General features: G+C 39.6%; 2 protein-coding genes across 4 annotated transcripts in view; both read right to left on the bottom strand.

The window, feature by feature from the left end:
- Nucleotides 1-52: 52 nt before the first annotated feature.
- Nucleotides 53-16,125, bottom strand: Es2 (ess-2 splicing factor homolog). Its single transcript, XM_034971655.2, has 9 exons — nucleotides 16,040-16,125; nucleotides 10,351-10,555; nucleotides 9,384-9,537; nucleotides 8,490-8,630; nucleotides 4,979-5,172; nucleotides 4,561-4,731; nucleotides 4,019-4,215; nucleotides 3,412-3,540; nucleotides 53-1,016 (listed from the first exon to the last, which is right to left on the bottom strand). Exons 2-9 carry the CDS (start codon nucleotides 10,504-10,506, stop codon nucleotides 692-694), a joined length of 1,467 nt encoding a protein of 488 aa, XP_034827546.1. The 5' UTR covers nucleotides 10,507-10,555; nucleotides 16,040-16,125; the 3' UTR covers nucleotides 53-691.
- A 1,515-nt stretch (nucleotides 16,126-17,640) lies between these two features.
- Nucleotides 17,641-20,205, bottom strand: part of LOC117984992 (very long chain fatty acid elongase AAEL008004-like) — a 49,135-nt gene continuing 46,570 nt past the window's right edge. For all 3 annotated transcript variants that reach the window (XM_069501057.1, XM_034971673.2, XM_069501058.1), the window contains 2 exons: nucleotides 19,140-19,273; nucleotides 17,641-17,888 (listed from right to left, as the gene is read on the bottom strand). In XM_069501057.1, the coding sequence (XP_069357158.1) occupies nucleotides 17,718-17,888; nucleotides 19,140-19,273 (305 nt within the window). In that variant the 3' untranslated portion in view covers nucleotides 17,641-17,717. The remainder of the gene's footprint in view (nucleotides 17,889-19,139; nucleotides 19,274-20,205) is intronic.

Below are 20,205 nucleotides of genomic sequence, written 5' to 3'. Positions count from 1 at the left end.
ATGTTTTTATTTCTCTACTTTTCATAACAGCTATGATAATTTCGATTCAATCGTGCCAAACACTTAAATTACAACAGTTCCTAGCTCATTAAAATTTGCTTTACAGGGCCGAATATACCATTGCTTTTTTTATAAAAATAGCGAGCAAACTAGCAGGTGGGTCACCTGATGGTAAGTAATTACTGCTGCCCATAATTTGCAGCACCAGAGGGACCGCCAACACTTTGCTGGCCTTTCAGGAATTTGTTGTTACTTGTTCCGGCCCTTGAATAACCCCATGTTAAAATCTAGTGGGAACACCGTCGTATTTTCGATATTAATTAAACGAAAGTAAAGTTGATAATAGTTTGATTATACTCTACCGGCCCTTAGTAGTCGAAATTCTACAGACACATTTGTAGCTGTATGCTTCATTTTTAAACCAAACCGCTACGATATGGAACGCCCTTCCATCAACAGTTTCAATATAGGTAACCTTCAAGTAAAGAGTGAAAAAGCGTCTAATCTATCCTCTCTCGTCTATCTAAGCCCTCTATCTTACGTCACATCATCACTTGCAGGTCAGGCTTATGCTCCGTTAAATCCGTAATCACCTTAGTTAGCATATACTTACAGATAAAAAATTACGACAGTAAAAGACAGGTTTTGAATCCCATTTAGTTTATATTTTTATAAGATAATTAAATAACAATCACTTAAAGAAATCTTGGGCTTTTAGCCTCGTTCTTTTCACGACATTAATTTGCAATAGGTTATCTGTGATATTGTTGTTTTCTGTCAAATTCGTACTATTATTCACATTGCCGGAGCTTGAGGGATGTGACGTTTTGACGCAGTCGGAAGGTTTAGGGGTCGCAACTAAGGGCGTTTTCAGCATGGGGGTCCGTTTAGGAGTCGTGTGGGAAATCCCCATGTCGTTGGGAGTTAACTTTAGTCTAGGAGATAGCAAATGTTTCGCCGCCAACTTCCTAGCTGCCGGCGACATGCTCGCCAGACGCTCGGTGTTTGTTCTGAAACTTTAAAGTGTAAATTGATATAGCCATATTGCAACATCAGCACATTTACATTATATTTATTAAAGCCTGACCAGAAAAATAAAATATTTATTTAATTATTATATTTTATATTCCTGGTCAGGCTATATACATTACTAGATGATGCTCGCCACTTCATCCGCGTGGATTTAATTTTTTAAATTCCGTGAGAACAATTTCCGAGATAAAAAGTAGCCTATGCCCGTCTCCAAAATGCAAGCTATTACTGTACCATATAGATGATAATCATAACTTTTTTCACGTGGATTAAGGTTTTTAAGTGTCCTATGGGAACTCTTAAATTTTCCGAAACAAAAAGTAGCCTATGTCCTTCCTATGTAATCTATCTCTTGTACCAAAAGTTAAAAACGGTTAAACAGATGAGCCTTGCAAAGCTAGTACAAAAACAGACACACTTTCTAAGCCGGCAAAAAATATTGTACATCGACCTTTAGAATGAGACTTTGGCTTTGTAGAGCATTGTCTGTGTCACTAATACCTATGTGACGTTTTGTCGTTCTCAACGACACTGACAACGCTCTACGAAACCGCTATCTCTTTCTAAAGGTCGATGTAAAATATTTTCTGCCGCGTACATTACTGAGCAAATAAAATTATAGGTTTTACTTTAAAAATTGAGCTGTCACCTTATTGAAATGTTCTTACTTCCATGGCAGATGTTAGTGCCAAAATCTTTGTTCTTGAACTGACAACATTTCCTTTTAATTCCAATATTTTTTTAATGTTAAAAGAAACTAGGTAAAACTTAGAAACACTTTTGTAGTTTTTTAAGTCCTTAACTAAAAAACTACCTCTTGTATTTTTAATGTTTCCTCATGTTTGCTATCATACATACACTTGGGTTGCCTTTAAAAGATCACTTCAGTGATACCATATTCGCCGCGCCGCGTCGCTCAGCGCGGCTCATATGCGTTAGGGCCTATACTATTACTGCTATATATAAAAAAGACATTCTATATAAAGTCATCGGCCCAATGACATCTACAGACTTATAATAAAATTATAATTCATACACAAGTTTCTTCCATATTCTAAACATTAAAAGTAAATACCCATTCAGACTTATAGAGCCAGGGCCGTAAAAATATTTAAAAGAAAAACAAGGTAGACCAGCACTACGCGTGTGTTCCCATCACAGTTAGCAAATGCAATAGCATTCTAGCATTCTAGAGCTTCTGGTAGAAATCTCTTTAAGAGATAATCTGTCATTTGTGTGTCTATTTATTTCGATAATTTAATCATGTCACTTAAGAATTAAAAAGTTTAATGGTCTGTAGTACCTACTCTTTCTCTAGCATTGGTACTGTAATATGTTTATCGCAGTATTGCTGGAGATAAAAACAGTCAATGGTACTGATTCTGAGCACAACTTACACAACACAACACAACGAGTATTCGCATCCTCTTTTTACTAATGTAATATGAAAAGGACAGACACAGTTTGACAGTTTTAAATTTAAATTGCCAGTCGCGAGCCTATTGTTTAAATTGGTAGGGCGCACTAAAATTTTAAGTCTTTAAATGTAAACTTCATGTTCCGTCCTTTTTAAGCAATATTAAAAAAAGATGTTCTCAGTTTAGAGAAAGACAACAGAATCGGCGAATACGTTTTGGTACAAAATAAATAAATTATAAGAAATAAATAACAAGAAATGCTGAGTGGAGTCCATTTTAGTACCACACACGACGCATCTTCTTTCAAATTATCTACTAGATGATGCCCGCGACATTGTCTGCGTGGATTTAAGTTTTAAAAAATCACGAGGGAACTCTTAGATTTTACGGGTTAAAAAGTAACCAATGTCAATCCAGGTATAACAACACTCTGAAAACAAAATTCAATGGAAAATGTTGAACATTTCTCCTAAAATAGATAATTTTAAAGACACCATTTTGATTTTTTTTGTCATTGGATCGAATACATATCTGCTGTGATAATAAAAAAGTGCGAGTCTGACTGGCGCACTGAGGATTCCGTACTACAATCGTATTTTATCGCCATTTTGCACGATAAATCAAATACTATTATGCCTAAAAATAAATAAAAATTTGTTTTAGAATGTACAAGTAAAGCCCTTTCATCACGCACAACAGACAGAAACGTTTAAGTGCGGAAACCAACCCAGAGCGAGGAAGAAGCCCTTTCATATGATACCCCACTGATATAATTACAAATTCACGGTTTTCGGATTTTTCCCCTTGAATGTAAGACCTACCTACCTGCCAAATGTTAAGATTCTAGGTCAACGGGAAGTACCATATAGGTTTTTTGACAGCCACGACAGACAGACAACAAAGTGATCCTATAAGAGTTCCTTTTTTCCTTTTGAGGTACGGAATACTAAAAAGAACTCACCTATGTGAGGGTGTTGTGACTCGCGGCGTGGTGGGTCTGCGGCGCTTGGCCACCTGCTCGGCCAGCTGCAGGCCGATGCGCTCGCGCGCGCCACCCTCCAGCATGTGGTACGCGGCGCCCGCGCCCAACCTACGGGGAATTACTTTGTTTTATTGCCTTTTCGGTTGAGCGGTGATATCCTAGTCTACTATGTATGTAATTTATATTATCACTACCCATATTATATCAGTATTCAGTACCCTTATTTTAAATGCGAAAGTGTTTGTTTGTTGGTTTGTCCTTCAATCACGTCGCAACGGAGCAACGGATTGACGTTATTTTTTTGCATGAGTATAGTTTAAGACCTGGAGAGTGACATATGTAGGCTACTTTTATCCCGGAAAATGAAAGAGTTCCCACGGGATTTTTAAAAACCTAAATCCACGCGTACGAAGTCGCGGGCATCAGCTAGTGCATACTAAATTAGAACTAGATGACAATGCGAGCGGCGAGCAGTCGGGCTCGACGCCCGGCCGCAGTGACGCGACGGTGTGTACTCCACACCCGCGACGGTGTGTACACCACACCCGCAACCTTCTCGCACGTTCTAAAGTGAACTGTTACTCACGCCGGCAGCGGCGTGTCTCCGCCGTCGAGTCGGAAAGGCGTGCCTTCGATCTCGCCCCACGTCATGAGCGGCGAGCAGTCGGGCCCGGCGCCCGGCCGCGGCGACGGCGTGCCCACGGGCAAGTACTCCGCACCCGCACCCTTTTCGCACGTAATGCTCACTCCGTCCACACCTATCTTGCCTTTAATACTCGCATCCTGGGAATAAATCGAATTATTATCATCAAAGAATTTTACAATCCGTATGCAATAACAACCCACAATCCCTGAAAACTTGAATCCCTGAATCTCTCGAGGTACACAAACTCATCTGAATAGGTACTATACCTATATTCATTCTAACCTATTTAGTATACTGGATATAGGTATTTCAACTTCTCGTGGGAGCTCTTTGATTTCCTTGACATGTTATTAGTTTAGTATTTGAGCCAATTTCAGTAAATTTCAGCCAATTTCAGTCATTGTGGCGATCATCAAAATTACTCACAAACTTTCACACAGTAAAATAATTATAGCTAGAAGTACAAGCCAAAACATACTAACTTGACTCCTGGCCAAGGCGCTGATGGTCTCCTTATTCTTGGCGTAGTCGAAGGGCTGCGCGCGCAGGCGAGTGTTGTGGTGCTGCAGCTCCGGTTTGGGCGTCATGGGTTGCGCCGCGCCGTCCGGTACGTACATTATAAAGTTCTTCGCGCGATATCGCCAAGTATCAAACTGCAAAAATGTTGGCCGGGTGTGTGCAAGTGCAACTTCTTGAGGTTGTTTCAGTTTATATGCCTAATTAGAACCAATTAGACAACATACCCAGTCATTTTCATTTTTAATTTGAAAATGACATTTACATAATCAGCACACTAAGTAGTATAATATGTGTTGCGTAGCCCCAAAGAAGAAGAAGAAAACGAAAAGGATATTCGGGCAGGGGTGAGTACCTACAAATGATTTAGAAGTGTACCCTTACCTCTTCTGGTCTTTCAGTTTGGTCCGCCTGTTGTTCTATGGAGGGTAACGCGAGTGCAGAATCTGCGAGGGCTGCGGAGGAAATTTCTGACTGCAGCTGAGACACAAGCTTGGTAGCTCGTTTCTTGTCCTCAAGTGCTATCACACGGTCGTAGCTCGCGTTGTCTTCACTTGTGTGACTTGCAAGGTATGAATCTGTTGGTTGATAGCTGTTTATTAGTAATTTGTTTTTAATTATTTTTTTATTCAGATGCAAGTTATCCCTTGACTGCAATCTCACCTGGTGGTAAGTGATGCTGCAGTCTAAGATGGTAGCAGGCCAACTTGGAAGGGGTATGGAAGTGGGACTTGTTAATTGGCCAGCACGGCTAGCATGGGCCGAAAATAAAAATTATATCCCCCGATTTTATCCACTGCACAGGAGATAACATTAACTTCTCCACCCCTCAGAGCACGGCAACAGGGGAGAGGAGAAGTTTATCCCCGTTTGACATTTCACGGGGACTCGGGGGACTATTTATCCACCGTCTATAGCATGGGGCCAAATAAAAGAAGATAAACTGTCCTTTTTTGACATTTGAGAGGGATAATTTTATCCTCGAGATTTGAGGTGGGTATAATGCTCATAGAACTTTAACTCAATTATTAAAAGATCAAAAAACATGTCTCGCGCTTTTTTTATTAGTTTGAAATAGAGAATTTAGAACGAAAATAACATGAGCACGTAATTAGTGATGGAAGTAATCCCTTTGAATTTCCCGACGCTGAGTTCCGACACTTGTTTCGGATGGACAAATATTATGTGCTGTACTTGTGCGAGCAGCTTAATGAAGCACTAAAGCCGATTAATTCGATGGATGGATTCATAAAAGTAAGTACCTAAGTACTTACCTATTACCTAAAACCATCTTGTGCAAACGAATAGGTACCTACTTAGGTAGGTAGTAGGTACCTACAAATAGGTCCTACATGCGGCTATTATCTATTTATTCTACGTCCTCACATCTATAAGACTCTTGGCAGATGGTAGTTACCAGTGAGATACAAGTCAAGGTCATGGGATGACTATTGCCCGCGACTTCATCTGTGTGGATTTAGGTTTTGAAAATCCTGTGAGAACTATTTGATTTTCCAGAATAAAAAGTAGCCGGTGTCCATCCTCGGGATGTAAGCTAACTCTGTAGGTACTAAATTTCATCTAAATCGGTTAGACTGTTGGGCTGTGAAAAGCTAGCAGACAGACAGGCAGACACACTTTCGCATTTATAATATTAGTATGGATTATTGGAAATATAAAATAACACAATGACTCATTATAATAAAATCATTTATTTGAACAAAATAGGCAGGAGTCTAATTTAACAAAACAATTCTTAAATTAAAATACACACCTATATCATAGTTAAATACATAATGATACACAAACACAATAACACTTTACAAATTATAATGGTTCATCATAAGTGTTTTGTAAGAGTAAATATGTTAGCCTATTATACTTTATAGACCATTTCAGTATATCCTCTTACTCTTAATTTATTATTATTGAAAATCATTAATGTATAAATTGTATGTTTCAGAATTCCAATGGAACAACCAAAGGACAGACTAGAAAATGTAACAAATAAAGAAATCTCACATATCTATGGATCAAACCAGACTGCTAACTGTTGCCCGACAATAAAAGGGAAAAAGGGATGGAATAATAAATACATATTTGCATTAAAATATATTTCTTTAAGTACCTATTACCTAAAACCACCTTGTGCAAACCCATCCTTATATCTACTACTACTACTAGGGTTCTGTAGGGTACCAATGGGACCCTATTACAGTCTCAGCTCTCCATCTGTCTGTCTCCTGAAACGTAACAGGTTAAAGTTGAAATTTTGTACTTATTTCTATTGCTGCTATAACAAAAAATAAGTTTCTTCAAAAAATAATTTTGCTTTAAGTACTCTTTCTGTGTGATTGAGTAACAAACACAAACTCTTAGGCATAATATTAGGAATACCAATTAAAACAATGCTTATTTGGATGTACACAAATCTCTGATGTTAACATAACAGATCTAAAAGTAGTGCTATTATCCTTAAGAAAAGGAAGTAACAATTTTAATGTTCAATCAAACCACACTGCCATAGAATAACTTCCTATATTCATAACTATTTACAAATTACAAAAATGTACATATCCTCTACTTACTTTTTATTTATTTATTGGCATTTATAGGAAAACTACTCGGGGCTATTGGTTTTATAAAGTACCCACTGTGTACAAAGTGGGTGAAACGACAGTCTCACCATAGTCCACCACCGACACTTCAAAGATTTCCTGCCATAAGATAAAAAACATTGGCTTGACATGCTTATAAAGAAATTAGGTTAGTTTAATAGCTCAAACCATACCAGCTTAACCAATTTTAAGTGATATTGAACTCTTCTCAGTGCAGTATGCTAAACTGTTAGTTTTATCATCATCTCAAACAATAATGAAAATATTTTATGTTGATAAGATGTGTACCTAACTTACCTATTCCAATAGGTAGGTACCTAAAGTTATTTTGAGTTTGTTATAAAAGACACACATTTAATAGAACTAAATTAATACACGCATCTCTCTGGCTGGCCCATTATGGAGTCTTCAGGTCCAATTCCTGTTGAGCATTTATGCCCAACAGTGATAATTAATATTGAACACTTATGTGCTCATATATGTGACCGACGGCACTATTGAGACATTTCCCGGTGGTCCTACATCCCGAGCTGCCTCATCATACTTGTCAGTCAGTGGCCAGTGCCCTTCTTCAAGTACATATTTCCATGTCTGCAAATAAAACAACAATTTATGCATTTCTTTGTCGCTAACAATATCAATATATTATCACTTCAATTTTGTGTACTGACTAACACAAATTGTCTTTGTGATACTTACTGTGATAGCTAGGAATTTCAACTATTCGATTATTTTTTAATTTGGATAATTCAAAAGTGGAGTTAGGTTAGGTAAACACAAACAATAACAATACTTACGTGCATAATCTTCTGTGAATGTTTTTTAAACTATTTTACGGCTCCGGCTTCTAGCTCTTTTAAAATAAAAAGCAGCCACAGACGAGTTACGAGTAACGAAAACGAGCAAAATCAAAAGCACAGATAAAAAATAATAACACTTTGACATTAACCGAGGACTAGTCTTTCCCCGCCTTATCACCGGGGATAATTATATCCAACCCTGTGCCCATGCTCGGAGAGTGGAAATAACTATCGGAGGGGATAAAAATTTTATCCTTTCCTCGGGGAGAAAATTTCCCGGCCCATGCTAGGCCTGCAGGATAAAAAGGAGCCTAAGTCACTCTCCAGGCATTTAACCATATGCATGCAAAAATCACGTCGATCCCTTGCTCCTTTGCCGCGTGATTGAAGGACAAACCAACAAAAACGCTTTCACATTTGTAATGTGGGTAGTGAAGTATTTTTACTGATTAATATCTATATATGGTAGTTAGTTACCTAATGTATGGTTTTCTGTGATATCTTTAGGTTTTTCTGTTACATTATTGTCAGCAGTGGCTGAGCCAGGTTGACAGTCTTCTACAGATGGAGAATATGGTCTGTCCACTCCTGGGGTATCAAATGTTGCTGGTGAGTTGTCTGAAATGTGATAATAACTTTTATTTAAAAAAATGTTTGGATGTCATCTCTTGGGTACATACCAAAGAAGTGAAATATTGTGGTTTATTTTTGTAACACACTCATTACTTGGTGCCCGGTGGTAATTTTTATGGTTCCTCAAAAGAAAAGAGGAACCCTTAAAGGATCACTTTGTTGTGTCTGTCTGTCTATCCATCCTCTCAAAACAAATTCACGGTTTTCGGATTCAAAAGATGATTAATATACCAGTTGGGAAATCATATGAAAAGGGTTTTACCTGTAGGTACATTCTAAAACAGATTTTTATTTATTTTCATGCATTCTTGATTTATCGTGCAAAATGACGAAAAAATACGACTATAGTATGAACCCTCTGTGTATGAGTCAGACTCGCACTAGGCCGTTTTTTTTTAAATTTTGTCAAGATTCATTTTTTTATGATCACAGCAAACTCCAGATAGGTAGGTATAAACTTTGAAAGAATTTGATCCAATAACAAAAGAAATTCAAAATGGTGTCTGTAAAAATATCTATTTTAGGAGAAATGTTCAACATTTTTCCATGAATTTTGATTGGAGTGTTGTTGTTCATGATACATTGCGTTCTCATAAATTACATTAGTAAACCATCGAGACTAGTACCTATTTATGATTTCATTATATAAGCATTAAGTGCAACCTATTCACAAAGTTTTCACTAACATATTGTACATGACCCAGGGAAATTATAAAAACCGGGATTAACTCCACTAACATGGTTCTGTAGGTGGCCGACTTCCACTGTACTTCCTTGTGAGTTCCCTAAGTCTTGCATAATCTCTATTTTCTTGTGCCTCCAGAAAATCATTTTGTGCCTTCAGTTTTTCCAAGTCCGGAAAGAAGTCTCTTTGTATTATTTTAGCAATACCCTGCAAGTTCCAAATGTTAATTAAGTGTACAGCGATATCGTCCGAAAAACCAAAAATGGCCTAATACAATAGAATATAATCCTTTATATTTTGTGTAATAAAAAAAAGACAATTACAAAATATTAATAACGTTATATTTTGAGTTAAAGGGGTTGAATATTGTTGTAGGTAAAATAATTTATTGAAACCAGTTTGTATCTGTGTATTCCACTGTAGCGGCTAAACTACTGGCCCCATTTTGATGAATGAGGTGTCAATTGATTCGTTGGTATGGTCCGGGTGATATAGGCTACATCAGTACCCATATTATAAATGCGAAAGCGTTTGTTTGTTGGTTTTTCGGTTTATTGGTTTGTCCTTTAATCACGTCGAAACGGAGCAACCGATTGACGTAATTTTTTGCATGGGTATAGATATAGACCTGGAGAGTGACATAGGCTACTTTTTATCCCGGAATATTAAAGAGTTCGCACGGGATTTTTAAAAGCCTAAATCCTCGCAGACGAAGTCGCGGGCATCAGCTAGTTTTATATAAACAAAATCAATCTGATGGATGTTACGTCCAATAAAGTGGGGGTCTTTAATTTTTTTTTTGCTTTTGTATCGAGTGGGATGTCAAATGAAAGAAAAAATTTGAAAAAATTGAGTTCATAAATATAAATAAAATACTATAATAAGTTGGAAATCAAAGTTGGAACAAAATCCTGGACTAGTGGTTCTACAATGGTTTGACTCAATATCGTGATAGGTACGCTAAGACTACCTACCTATTACTTAGTAAGAATAATAATAGCATTAAAATGTGTTATTTACCTCTACATAGTCTTCCTCGTCTAGAACTTTGGCTTTTTTAATCACTCTCTGGGAAGGCACTTTAGGAACTTTGAAAACAGTACTTTCCTTCTTCAGTAGCTGCATATTTTGCAACGCCCCTACGCCTGGACGCGATTCATTATTTTTTTGGGTCATTTCACTTCATTTGTTTAACTTTACAATCTTGAGTTTATAATAAAACCATTCAATTCAATTCAATTCCCAATTATTGGCTTTTAGGTGTGCCAGCTGGGCACAGAGTGTTTCGCCAGTGTCACGTTTATGGAGAAGGCACGAAGGAGATTGTTCGGTGAGAGCTGTTGTACAGTTAAATTTTGAATATCTACAAAATAGTTAAAATTTTTTTTTTTTTTGGTAGTTTGTTAGTTTGTTAGTCCTTAACCTAGAAAAAAAAACACAAATGATTAGTTGTCTATTAGATTTAAAACATTAGTTGGAGACAAACACAATAATATTTACAATTTAATTTTATTATATTCTATATATTTACATAAAAATCTACAATATGGACTAAACACAAACATTAATAAACATTCAACATTTATAGGACGAGGGACTTTGTGAGGGAGGACATCATAGAGAGGATGGAGAAGTTTGGGACAGTTGAAGAGGATGTGAGAAACAGTGCCTTCATGTAAGCCACACTCGCAGAGTGAGTTATCCCTTATCCGAAGTTTAGCCAGGTGGACAGGTGTACAAGAGTGACCGAGACGTAAGCGGGAGATAGTAGAGGAGATCCAACGATTCGCATATCTATGGCGAAAAAAACCACGGTCGTCTTGGGATGTTTGGCTGGATGGATGCATAAAATTTACCCTTGATTAATTTTGATTTATTCCAACACATATTCCAGGATTTATCCATGTAGGATTTTGCTAGGGCACTTAAATCTTGTGGCGAATTTTTGAAGTGTTCCAGAGAACCAGATTCTATAGCTGTTTTTGCACAAGAGTCAGCAGTCTCATTTCCAGGGATACCTGAATGACCCGGGATCCAGACCAGCAAGATAGATAATCCTTTTTGATTACATGAAAACAGAGCTTCCCTGATCTGTAAAACGATGGAAGATCTTGATTTACTACGGAAAGGATTTTCCTTAATAGACATTAGGCAACTTAAAGAGTCAGTCAAAATAACTGTTTGTTGTATGTTATGGGATAGTGCATACAGGATTGCTTCCAATAAAGCAGTGGCCTCTCCTGTGAACACCGAAGTTTCGGGGGGACATTTGAATTTCAAAATTATTTTGTATCTAGGGATCCAGCAAGCCGCACCGACACATCCGCTAGGAGACAGCTTTGATGCATCAGTATAGATGAGAAGGTGATTTGGCCAATTTTGATGAATAATGGTTTGAAGTTTGGCATTAGTATCTGGAGACCCTTTAGTCAAACCAATATCTGTAATGATGGGAGGGTTGAATACCAGAGCTTTGTAGGGGGTAGAAAATAATGGATTTATAGGAAAAGTTGATATGGGATGGGGAAGGCTGGTATATTTTAAAAAGCTGTCCAACAAATATGAAGAAGTGTTGCGGGATTGAGGAAATTTGGATAGTTTGGTTAGTCGAGGCCAAAGGGGGTGAGATGACAGCTGTAACATCTTGCTGACAAAGCGGTCACAGAGGTATTGGCGACGAATGGTTAGAGGAGGATCAACACATTCCACTTGCAGGGCATTGGTAGGGGAAGTTTTCATAGCACCTAGAATAATTCTAAGGCACTTATATTGGACTTTATTAAGTTTATCCACAGCTGATTTATTGAAGGGATCTAAAACAAACATACAATAGTCCATGTGGCTTCGTACTAGAGCGTTATACAATAATTTTAAAGAATAAGGGTGGGCACCCCACCATACTCCCGCTACTGCGCGTATAACGTTAATACCCTTTTCGCATTTTTTCAACACGTGTTCAGAGTGGGCAAGTCCAGTCAGTCTGTTGTCTAGATAAATACCCAAAAATTTAGATTTGTCTGCAAGATAGATTGGTTGATCCTCAAATGAAAAGTGGAAGGTGGGAAGGGACCTTTTCCTTGAAAACACTACTGCCTGGCATTTGCCCACAGACAGAGACAAGCCATGGCCAGACAGCCATTGGCCTAGGTAAAACAAAGCAGAGTTGATACGACAGGATATTTCCTCTACACTGCCTGAGCTGTGATAGAGGACAATATCATCAGCATATTGTAAGATGTTACAAAAACTGTTGACCGACAATTCGAGATCATGGGTATATATGCTGTATAGCAGAGGGCTGAGGACTGAGCCTTGTGGGAGGCCTTTCCAGACAAGTCTGGGGGGAAGGTAGGTAGACTGATGCTTGACCAGAATGGATCTGCAGAACAGCAGATTACATATGAGATGGATTAACCTCGGAGGGATACTCAGATTTTGCAATTTTTGCCTGAGCACCGGAAGTAAAACATTGTCATATGCAGAAGCAATATCTAGAAATATACCCACGAGGTACTCTCCCTTTGTAAAGGCTAACCGAATGTCTGTTGTCAGTATGCTGAGACTGTCTGTAGTACTCAAGCCCTTCCGAAACCCAAATTGGGAGGAGGGAAGAATATTTCTGCTTTCTATTAGCCATTCCAATCGGTTTTTAAGGAGATGTTCTACTATTTTTGCCAAAGTAGATGACAAAGCTATGGGTCTGTAAGAATTTGGATCTAAAGGATTTTTTCCGGGTTTTAGGATGGGGATAACTATTTGGGATTTCCAAGAGTCCGGGATAATACCGATTTCAAAACATTTATTTATTATGTTAAGGAAATAATATTTAGCTTTGTCATCTAGGTTGGTCAAAAAGGAATATGGAACGCCATCTTCCCCTGGAGTTGAATCTCTGAGGCCGTTAAGAGCTGTTTGAAGCTCAGAAAAAGAAAAGGGGGCATCCATTTCATCTGTAATTGGAGCTGGCGCTGAATTTGGAAATGAATCCACATAGGGAACATAAGGTGGAGCCAGTTTGTCAGCAAAGTTGTTGAGCCAATCAGAAGGATTGTTAGAAGTTGGATCAGAATGGTTTAGGGAGCGACGGAATCTTCTAACATTTGTCCAGACAATTGTGGAAGGGGAACGAGGGCTAAGATTTTCACAAAAACGGATCCAGCTTGATTTTTTCTTTTTAATAACTAATCTTTTAACTTTGGCATCAAGTCTTTGGTACTTACAAAAGTTGTCTTGGGTCATGCAGTTTGAGTATAATTCCTCAGCAGCAGTTCTTTGTCCAAATAAATCTCTGCATTCCTCATCCCACCAGGGAGAGGAAAGCAGATGATTTTTGGGTGGATGTTTTTTAGGAATATGGGAATCGGCCGAAGATTTGAGAGATGTTACAAATAGGTTGTAGCAAGTCAAAGCACTTTCATCACCTTCCAACCCTGGGAGAGAGTCTATCATGCAATCCACGGATTGAGCATAAGCTGCCCAGTTTAGCTTTTTTTAAGGTTATATTTTAGAAGAGGGTCATGGTTAGGTTGGGGGAGGGATCTATTGTTTAGTGAAAGGACAATGGGAAAGTGGTCGCTGCCGTGTGTCGACGGGAGGATTTTCCAAGAAATTTGAGAGGCAAGGTTAGGCGAACAGAGAGAAAGATCCACGGCAGTTTTTGGATTCTGATTAGGGAATACCCTGCGGGTTGGAGAGCCATCATTGAGGATGCAGAGACCTACATCATCAAGAATGTCAATCAATAGCGAGGCAAACCCATCACAGCCGTAGCACCCCCACATGGTGTGGTGAGTGTTAAGGTCACCCATGGCAATGATAGGACTAGGAACAGAAGAAAGAATAGACTGTAACTCAGGGAGAATGGAGGGGGAAGGATGAGGAATATACAGAGATACAAAAGAGATGTTTAGTGCACGGACAGCGACAGCATTAATCTGATCGCTGTGGGCGGGAAGAGGGATTTGGGAATAGGAGATGGAGTGCCGGACAAAGACGGCACTGCCTGCATACCCATCATTCCTGTCATCCCTTAAACAGGTGAAGCCGGGCACCCGGAACCGAGAACCAGGCAACAACCATGTCTCCGAGATGGCAACGATGGCAGGATTATGCAGGTTGATAAGAGATAATAATTCATGTTTTTTGGGACGTAAGCTCTTACTGTTCCATTGCAATAGGATTATTGGGGCCGTTTTGGAGGATCTTAAACAGTTGGGATAAGTTGTTGGCAACGTTGGGCGGTAGGGGTATTTCACTACATGGCGAAAGAAGGGTCAAGAGAAGGGAGGTGATTTGCTCCAACATTGGGAGATTTCCAGAAGGAGAGTTGGTATTGTTTATAACGCTGCCATTAGGAAGGGATGAAGAAGGGTCAGCAACAATATTTTGGTGAGCTCGTTTGTCATATCCCCTTGCTAGAGGAGCTCGGGGACGAGGGGGGCGGATAATGGTTTGCCTGTATGACTTGTTTGAAGTCTGATGCGAGGGACGGGAGGGGGTCTTGAGGGGTGAGAAAGCGGGAGGGGAAAGCATCTCCTTTGTCATCTCTGCATAAGAGCGTCTGACAGGAGGGAACTGGGATGCCGCTTCCATGTATGAGATGTTGTCTTGGGACATGACGGTTTTTATTGACTGCTGTCTGGAAAATTCCGGGCAGGCTTTATCAGTGGAAAAATGTTTACCAGAGCAGTAGAGGCAAGTGGCTGACTCTTTGTCAGCTTCACAGGAGTCACCAGTGTGGGGTTGAGTGCATTTGTAGCACCTGGGCTTTGACCTGCAGATAGTTTTGGTGTGCCCAAACCGACAGCAGTTCAGGCACTGTATCGTCGGCAGTTTATAAGTATCAACGGGCAGGGACGTGTGGTAAGAGTAAACTTTAGAGGGCAGCATTTGCCCCCTAAAGGTTAACACCACGGATTGAGTAGGCACCCATGTCGTAGTGTTATCGGTTAGTACTTTTCGATTTAATCGTCTGGCTTTTACTACTTCCCCACAGCCTGGGGGTAGCTCCATTGAGTCAACGAGCTCGCCCATCGACCAGTCCACAGGGACTCCCTTGACCAAACCCATTCTGGTTACATTGTATGATGGTATGTGGGCTTTGAATTTGCACATGGATAGAATGGGATTGGTCAAGAAGTTATTGGCTGCAGCAGCGGTCGAAAACTCCACTGTAACCTTATTGCGGCCGATATTTTTAACGCCATCATGGATTATTGAGCCAATTTTGTGTTTGTGTAGGAATTGGCCAAAAGTAATGGCCCTCAATGAGGCACCTGAGGATGGGTCTTCAACTTCACGCGCGACTTGGACGATAAACGGTCCCTTGTCATCAATGGAGTACGACTTGGGGCCTTCGGAGAAGGAGGGGTGAACATAGAAATTTTGGACAGAAGGGTTCGTCTGTGTAGGGTCCGTTATGGTTTTTTTAGAGGCGGAAGGAACAGGTCCATCCTCTCCTTGACGTTTGCGGGATGTAGGATTTGAAACTCCCGGATCGGGAGGTTCACTGGGTGGATGTATGTTCATTTCGCAGGCTAGTTAGCACATATCTTCCTACTTACTAGCACCAATACGGTTAGTATTCACATAAATACCAAATAACAACTATTTATAGTGTGAAATTCACAGTAAAAACGCCAAAAAACACCGAAATCACTCTAATACGTGCGTCAACCAAAGAACGCTCCTTGGATTCTAATAAAACCATAATAAAGCTTTTATTTGTTTTTGACAACGTTACAATTTTTTTTTTTTTTTTTTTTTTTTTTTAATTTATTTACGGCCCTGGATAACACTCCTTTAAGGCCTACAACGTTACAATGCACCACAGAGTACATTGAATATAGGCACAGAGTATGAATATAGGTGTACAATGCACGGTTACAGAGGGGTTACTACAGCAATGATCACAGATATTAGATGTAAGACAATGATCGGCAATGATTTTTTTCAACTGGTTTTACGGCTCTGGGTTCTAGCCTTTTTGAGCCTAGATCGTGACTAGATCGGCAATTTTTTTAAATTGGTTTTACGGCTCTGGGTTCTACCCCTCTTGAATCGGCAGTGATATTTTTTTTTTTTTTTTTTTTTTTAACTGGTTTTACGGCCCTGGGTTCTAGTCTTTTGAGCCTAGATCGGCATTTTTTTAAATTGGTGTTACGGCTCTGGGTTCTAGCTTTTTTGAATCAGCAATGATTTAACTGGTTTTACGGCTCTGGGTTCTAGCCTTTTTGAGCATATCGGCAATGATTGTTACCTCAGAACAAGGACTATATAGTACTTTGGGTAAGTACTTATTCTATTATTCTATGGTTATATTATAATAAACTTTTATTGTTACATCGATGCACAGATATGTCAGATTTGCAACTAGCGTGGCCCCTCAGTCCCTCTCGCTCAAGCAGATTTTCTTACTTGTGAAATGTCATTCCTTCTACACTTCACGTTGTTTGTCAAATACTCACGTACAAATACATTTTGACAAACAAAAAAAAGTGGCCACGGTGATAAGGACAAAACATAATCATTTTGTCACGTTCTAACAAGAGCTTAAATGCATTTAGCTATCTCACTCTAACAGTAAGTGTCACAATAGGGCTACTTCTAACAGTCCTTAGCATCGATGTCACGATTAAACTACATAATATTATTATTCAAATGTTATGTCGTGACATTCGCGCTTTTATTTAATTTTAACGCTGGTTAATATCCGCAACTTCGTCCACATGGATTTAGTTTTTTTTAATCACGTGGGAACTCGTTATTAATATTCCGGGATAACAAGTCGTTTTCAAATGCAGACAGACAGATTGACACTTTCGAACTTACAGTATCAGTATGCTTATGCATAATATGGATGGATGTCCGGCGGGGTGATTACGTACCTATCTCGCGACAAGGCTTGTTGTTGTTTCTTGCTTAGTGGCTTTTGGTAGTGCCACCACGGCACAATTTACTTCGCCAATATGCGACAAGGCTTGCCACAGGCGTAAATCTAGCGATCATTGCTGTCAAACGTCCGGCTAGAGAGAGAGACAGCAATAGCCACAAAGCAAAATAATAAAAAGAAGAAGAGAGACAGCAAATGAACTCTCGCATTGCTACTGCTGTCGCGTTGCTGTCGCTACTGCAACGTTTTACGTAATCACCCCGCCGGTCGTCCTTTCAGCAATTATGGCAGCCCTAATCTAGATCCTCGTCTAGGAGTAGTTGGGTTTGAATCCTAGCTAAATCTAAATCCTAGTAATAAGACTATAGGATCGATATTTTAAAGTGTGGTGCTATGACAGCATAAAGAAAATATCAAGAAATAAATTAATTGCTTTATTACACTAAAGTTTAAATCGTAATTAACTAGGAGAGATAAATGATAATACATTTGTTATTTATTGCTGCTTCTTTTTCTTTAAAATGTACTCTTTGATGTAAAAGTCGGAAAATAGAAACAGTATGAATATGTTATGTGGCAAAAATACGAATGATACCCATTTGGGATATCCGCACGAGGGCTCGAATATTATGTGGCCGAAGTGGAGAATCAAAAGCAGGAACTGCAACTGTAACAAATGCGTCATTTCATTACTAATGTGTTAAATTTATTCCTAACTAGATAGACTGAGGTCACTTGATGCGTTTCCGGTGCGTTGCAGTGCGCCGTGCGGCACCGCAATAAAGTAATTAATAATTCAACTAAGTATTGGATGCCACACACGTACTGATATATAGCTTAACTAGCTTATGTTCATTGCTCGCGACTTGGACTGCACAAAAAAACCTCTATTTTACCCCCTTAGAGGTGGAATTTTTAAAAATCCTTTCTTAGCGGATTTTTACGTCATAATAGCTATCTGCATGCCAAATTTCTGCCTGATCCGTCGAGTAGTTTTAGCTATGCGTTGATAGATCAGTCAGTCAGTCAGCTTTTCCTGTTTTTATATAGATATGTCGTCGCTCCGGCAGAGAATATACCTACAGCATCACCTCTCGCCGCCTCGTTTCTCTTGGTTCCATATCAAGTCCGTTGCATGTGCGGTGCGGCGGCGTCAAACGCATAGTATGGCATTGTACTGTGATTTAGAGTAACGCAACACGATGCGTTACATCGGCGGTTCGGCGTCTGAACTGTGCCGCTTCGTCATCTTAAATAGGAATCACTGTACCGTGCTACATGATGCGCACTGTCGCGGCGCCGCAACGCGCGCGGAACGGACTTGGGACCATACGAGACGGGAAAGGTTAGTGCGGTGGAACACCATGCTCTAAGCCAGTACCAACGCACTGACCGTGTAGTAACTAGAACCAATACTAAAAACACAGAGGTACGGCACCGTAGGTTGATTTCGTAAAACCTGCATTAATTATTATTATAATCTCAATTGTTGTGATTGGCTGAATTTATGCTATTCTTGTTGCAACAATGTATTGTAACCAAAAGTGAGTAAGCGTAAATCAATCAGAGGTGATTGCGATCGTGACATTGTAGCTGTCATTCTTCCGCAATCGAGCAGCCGAATTGCATCGTAGCGACACCGCTGCGCATCTACATGCCCACGTGGATTTAGGTAGGTACCTAGACCTACCTATGTTATTTAAAGTCTTGTCTTGCAAATTAGGCTGTTTAAATAGGCCGTGTATTGACTGTCAATCAGTCACACTCACGTTCAGTAAGGTACCTACCTACTTTCGGATAGCACAGTGTACCTAAAATCGAAATAAGTCGTATCTCTTTAGGCTGCATACAATGTTAATAAGTTGGGGGTGGCAGTGAACAGTCAATTGAACCAGTAGGTAAAATGTAAAGTACTCACGATTTGAAGCTGTGTAATGTACTTCTTCCACCATATCCTCACCCATTCGGGTCGAACGATGGAAATCAGGTAATACGAATACATGACTGCATGCACCAGGGAGTTGATGAAGCCCAACATGATGCCATGCCCACCTGCAAAACAAATTGGCACCAATTAGTCATGTAGGTAGTCAATAGATATCGTGGCATAAATGCACCTAAATACTTAAAATTCTTGTACTGGTCTAAACCCTTCTCACTCTGAGAGAAGACCCAGCTCAGTAGTGGGCCGGTAATGGGTTGATCATGATTCTAATAATTTTTAGGGTTCCGTACCTCAAAAGGAAAAACGGAACCCTTATAGGATCAAGAAGTCGCTCTGTCAAGAAACCTACAGGGTACTTCCCGTTGACCTAGAATCATGAGGCAGGTAGGTAGGTCTTATAGCTGACATTCGGGGAAAAATCTGAAAACCGTGAATTTGTGGTTACTTCACACAAAAAAAATTAAATTGTGATCATGAACTAATAATTACTATTTTCAATTTTCGAAGTAAGATAACTATATCAAGTGGGGTATCATATTATGAGAGGTCTTCACTTGTGCATTCTTTAAACAGATTTTTATTTATATTTATGCATCATAGTTTTTGAATTACCGCGCAAAATGACGATAAAATACGATTGTAGTACGGAACCCTCAGTGCACGAGTCTGGACTCGCACTTGGCCGGTTTTTTTCACCATTAGAAAACTAAGTACTTCATCCGGATGTAAGGCCGCGGATGCACCTGTACTGGTACAGCTGTAATCGCGGCCTTACATAGGCTATATATTACAGCAACAGGTCGAGATGGCTATCGAGGTATGAGGCGGGGGGATGCCCCGCAGATCGCACGTCACCCACGCTAACCCGCACCGCGTTAGCGTGGGGACTGTGCGGGGCGTCCCCACCCCAACTGTCAACCTGACGCGTACTATAGGTATGTATGAAGTCGTGGGCAAAAGCTAGTTTTATTTCAACTGTACCTACTAGTTGTTTACTGTGGCGGTAGGCCACTTTAATCACATAGCAATCTAGTAATTT

Source organism: Maniola hyperantus, chromosome 9 (assembly GCF_902806685.2).
Source record: "Maniola hyperantus chromosome 9, iAphHyp1.2, whole genome shotgun sequence".
Taxonomy (NCBI): Eukaryota; Metazoa; Arthropoda; class Insecta; order Lepidoptera; family Nymphalidae; genus Maniola; species Maniola hyperantus.
Note: the sequence above shows the minus strand (reverse complement) of the source record. Positions and strands in the feature narration are given on the sequence as shown.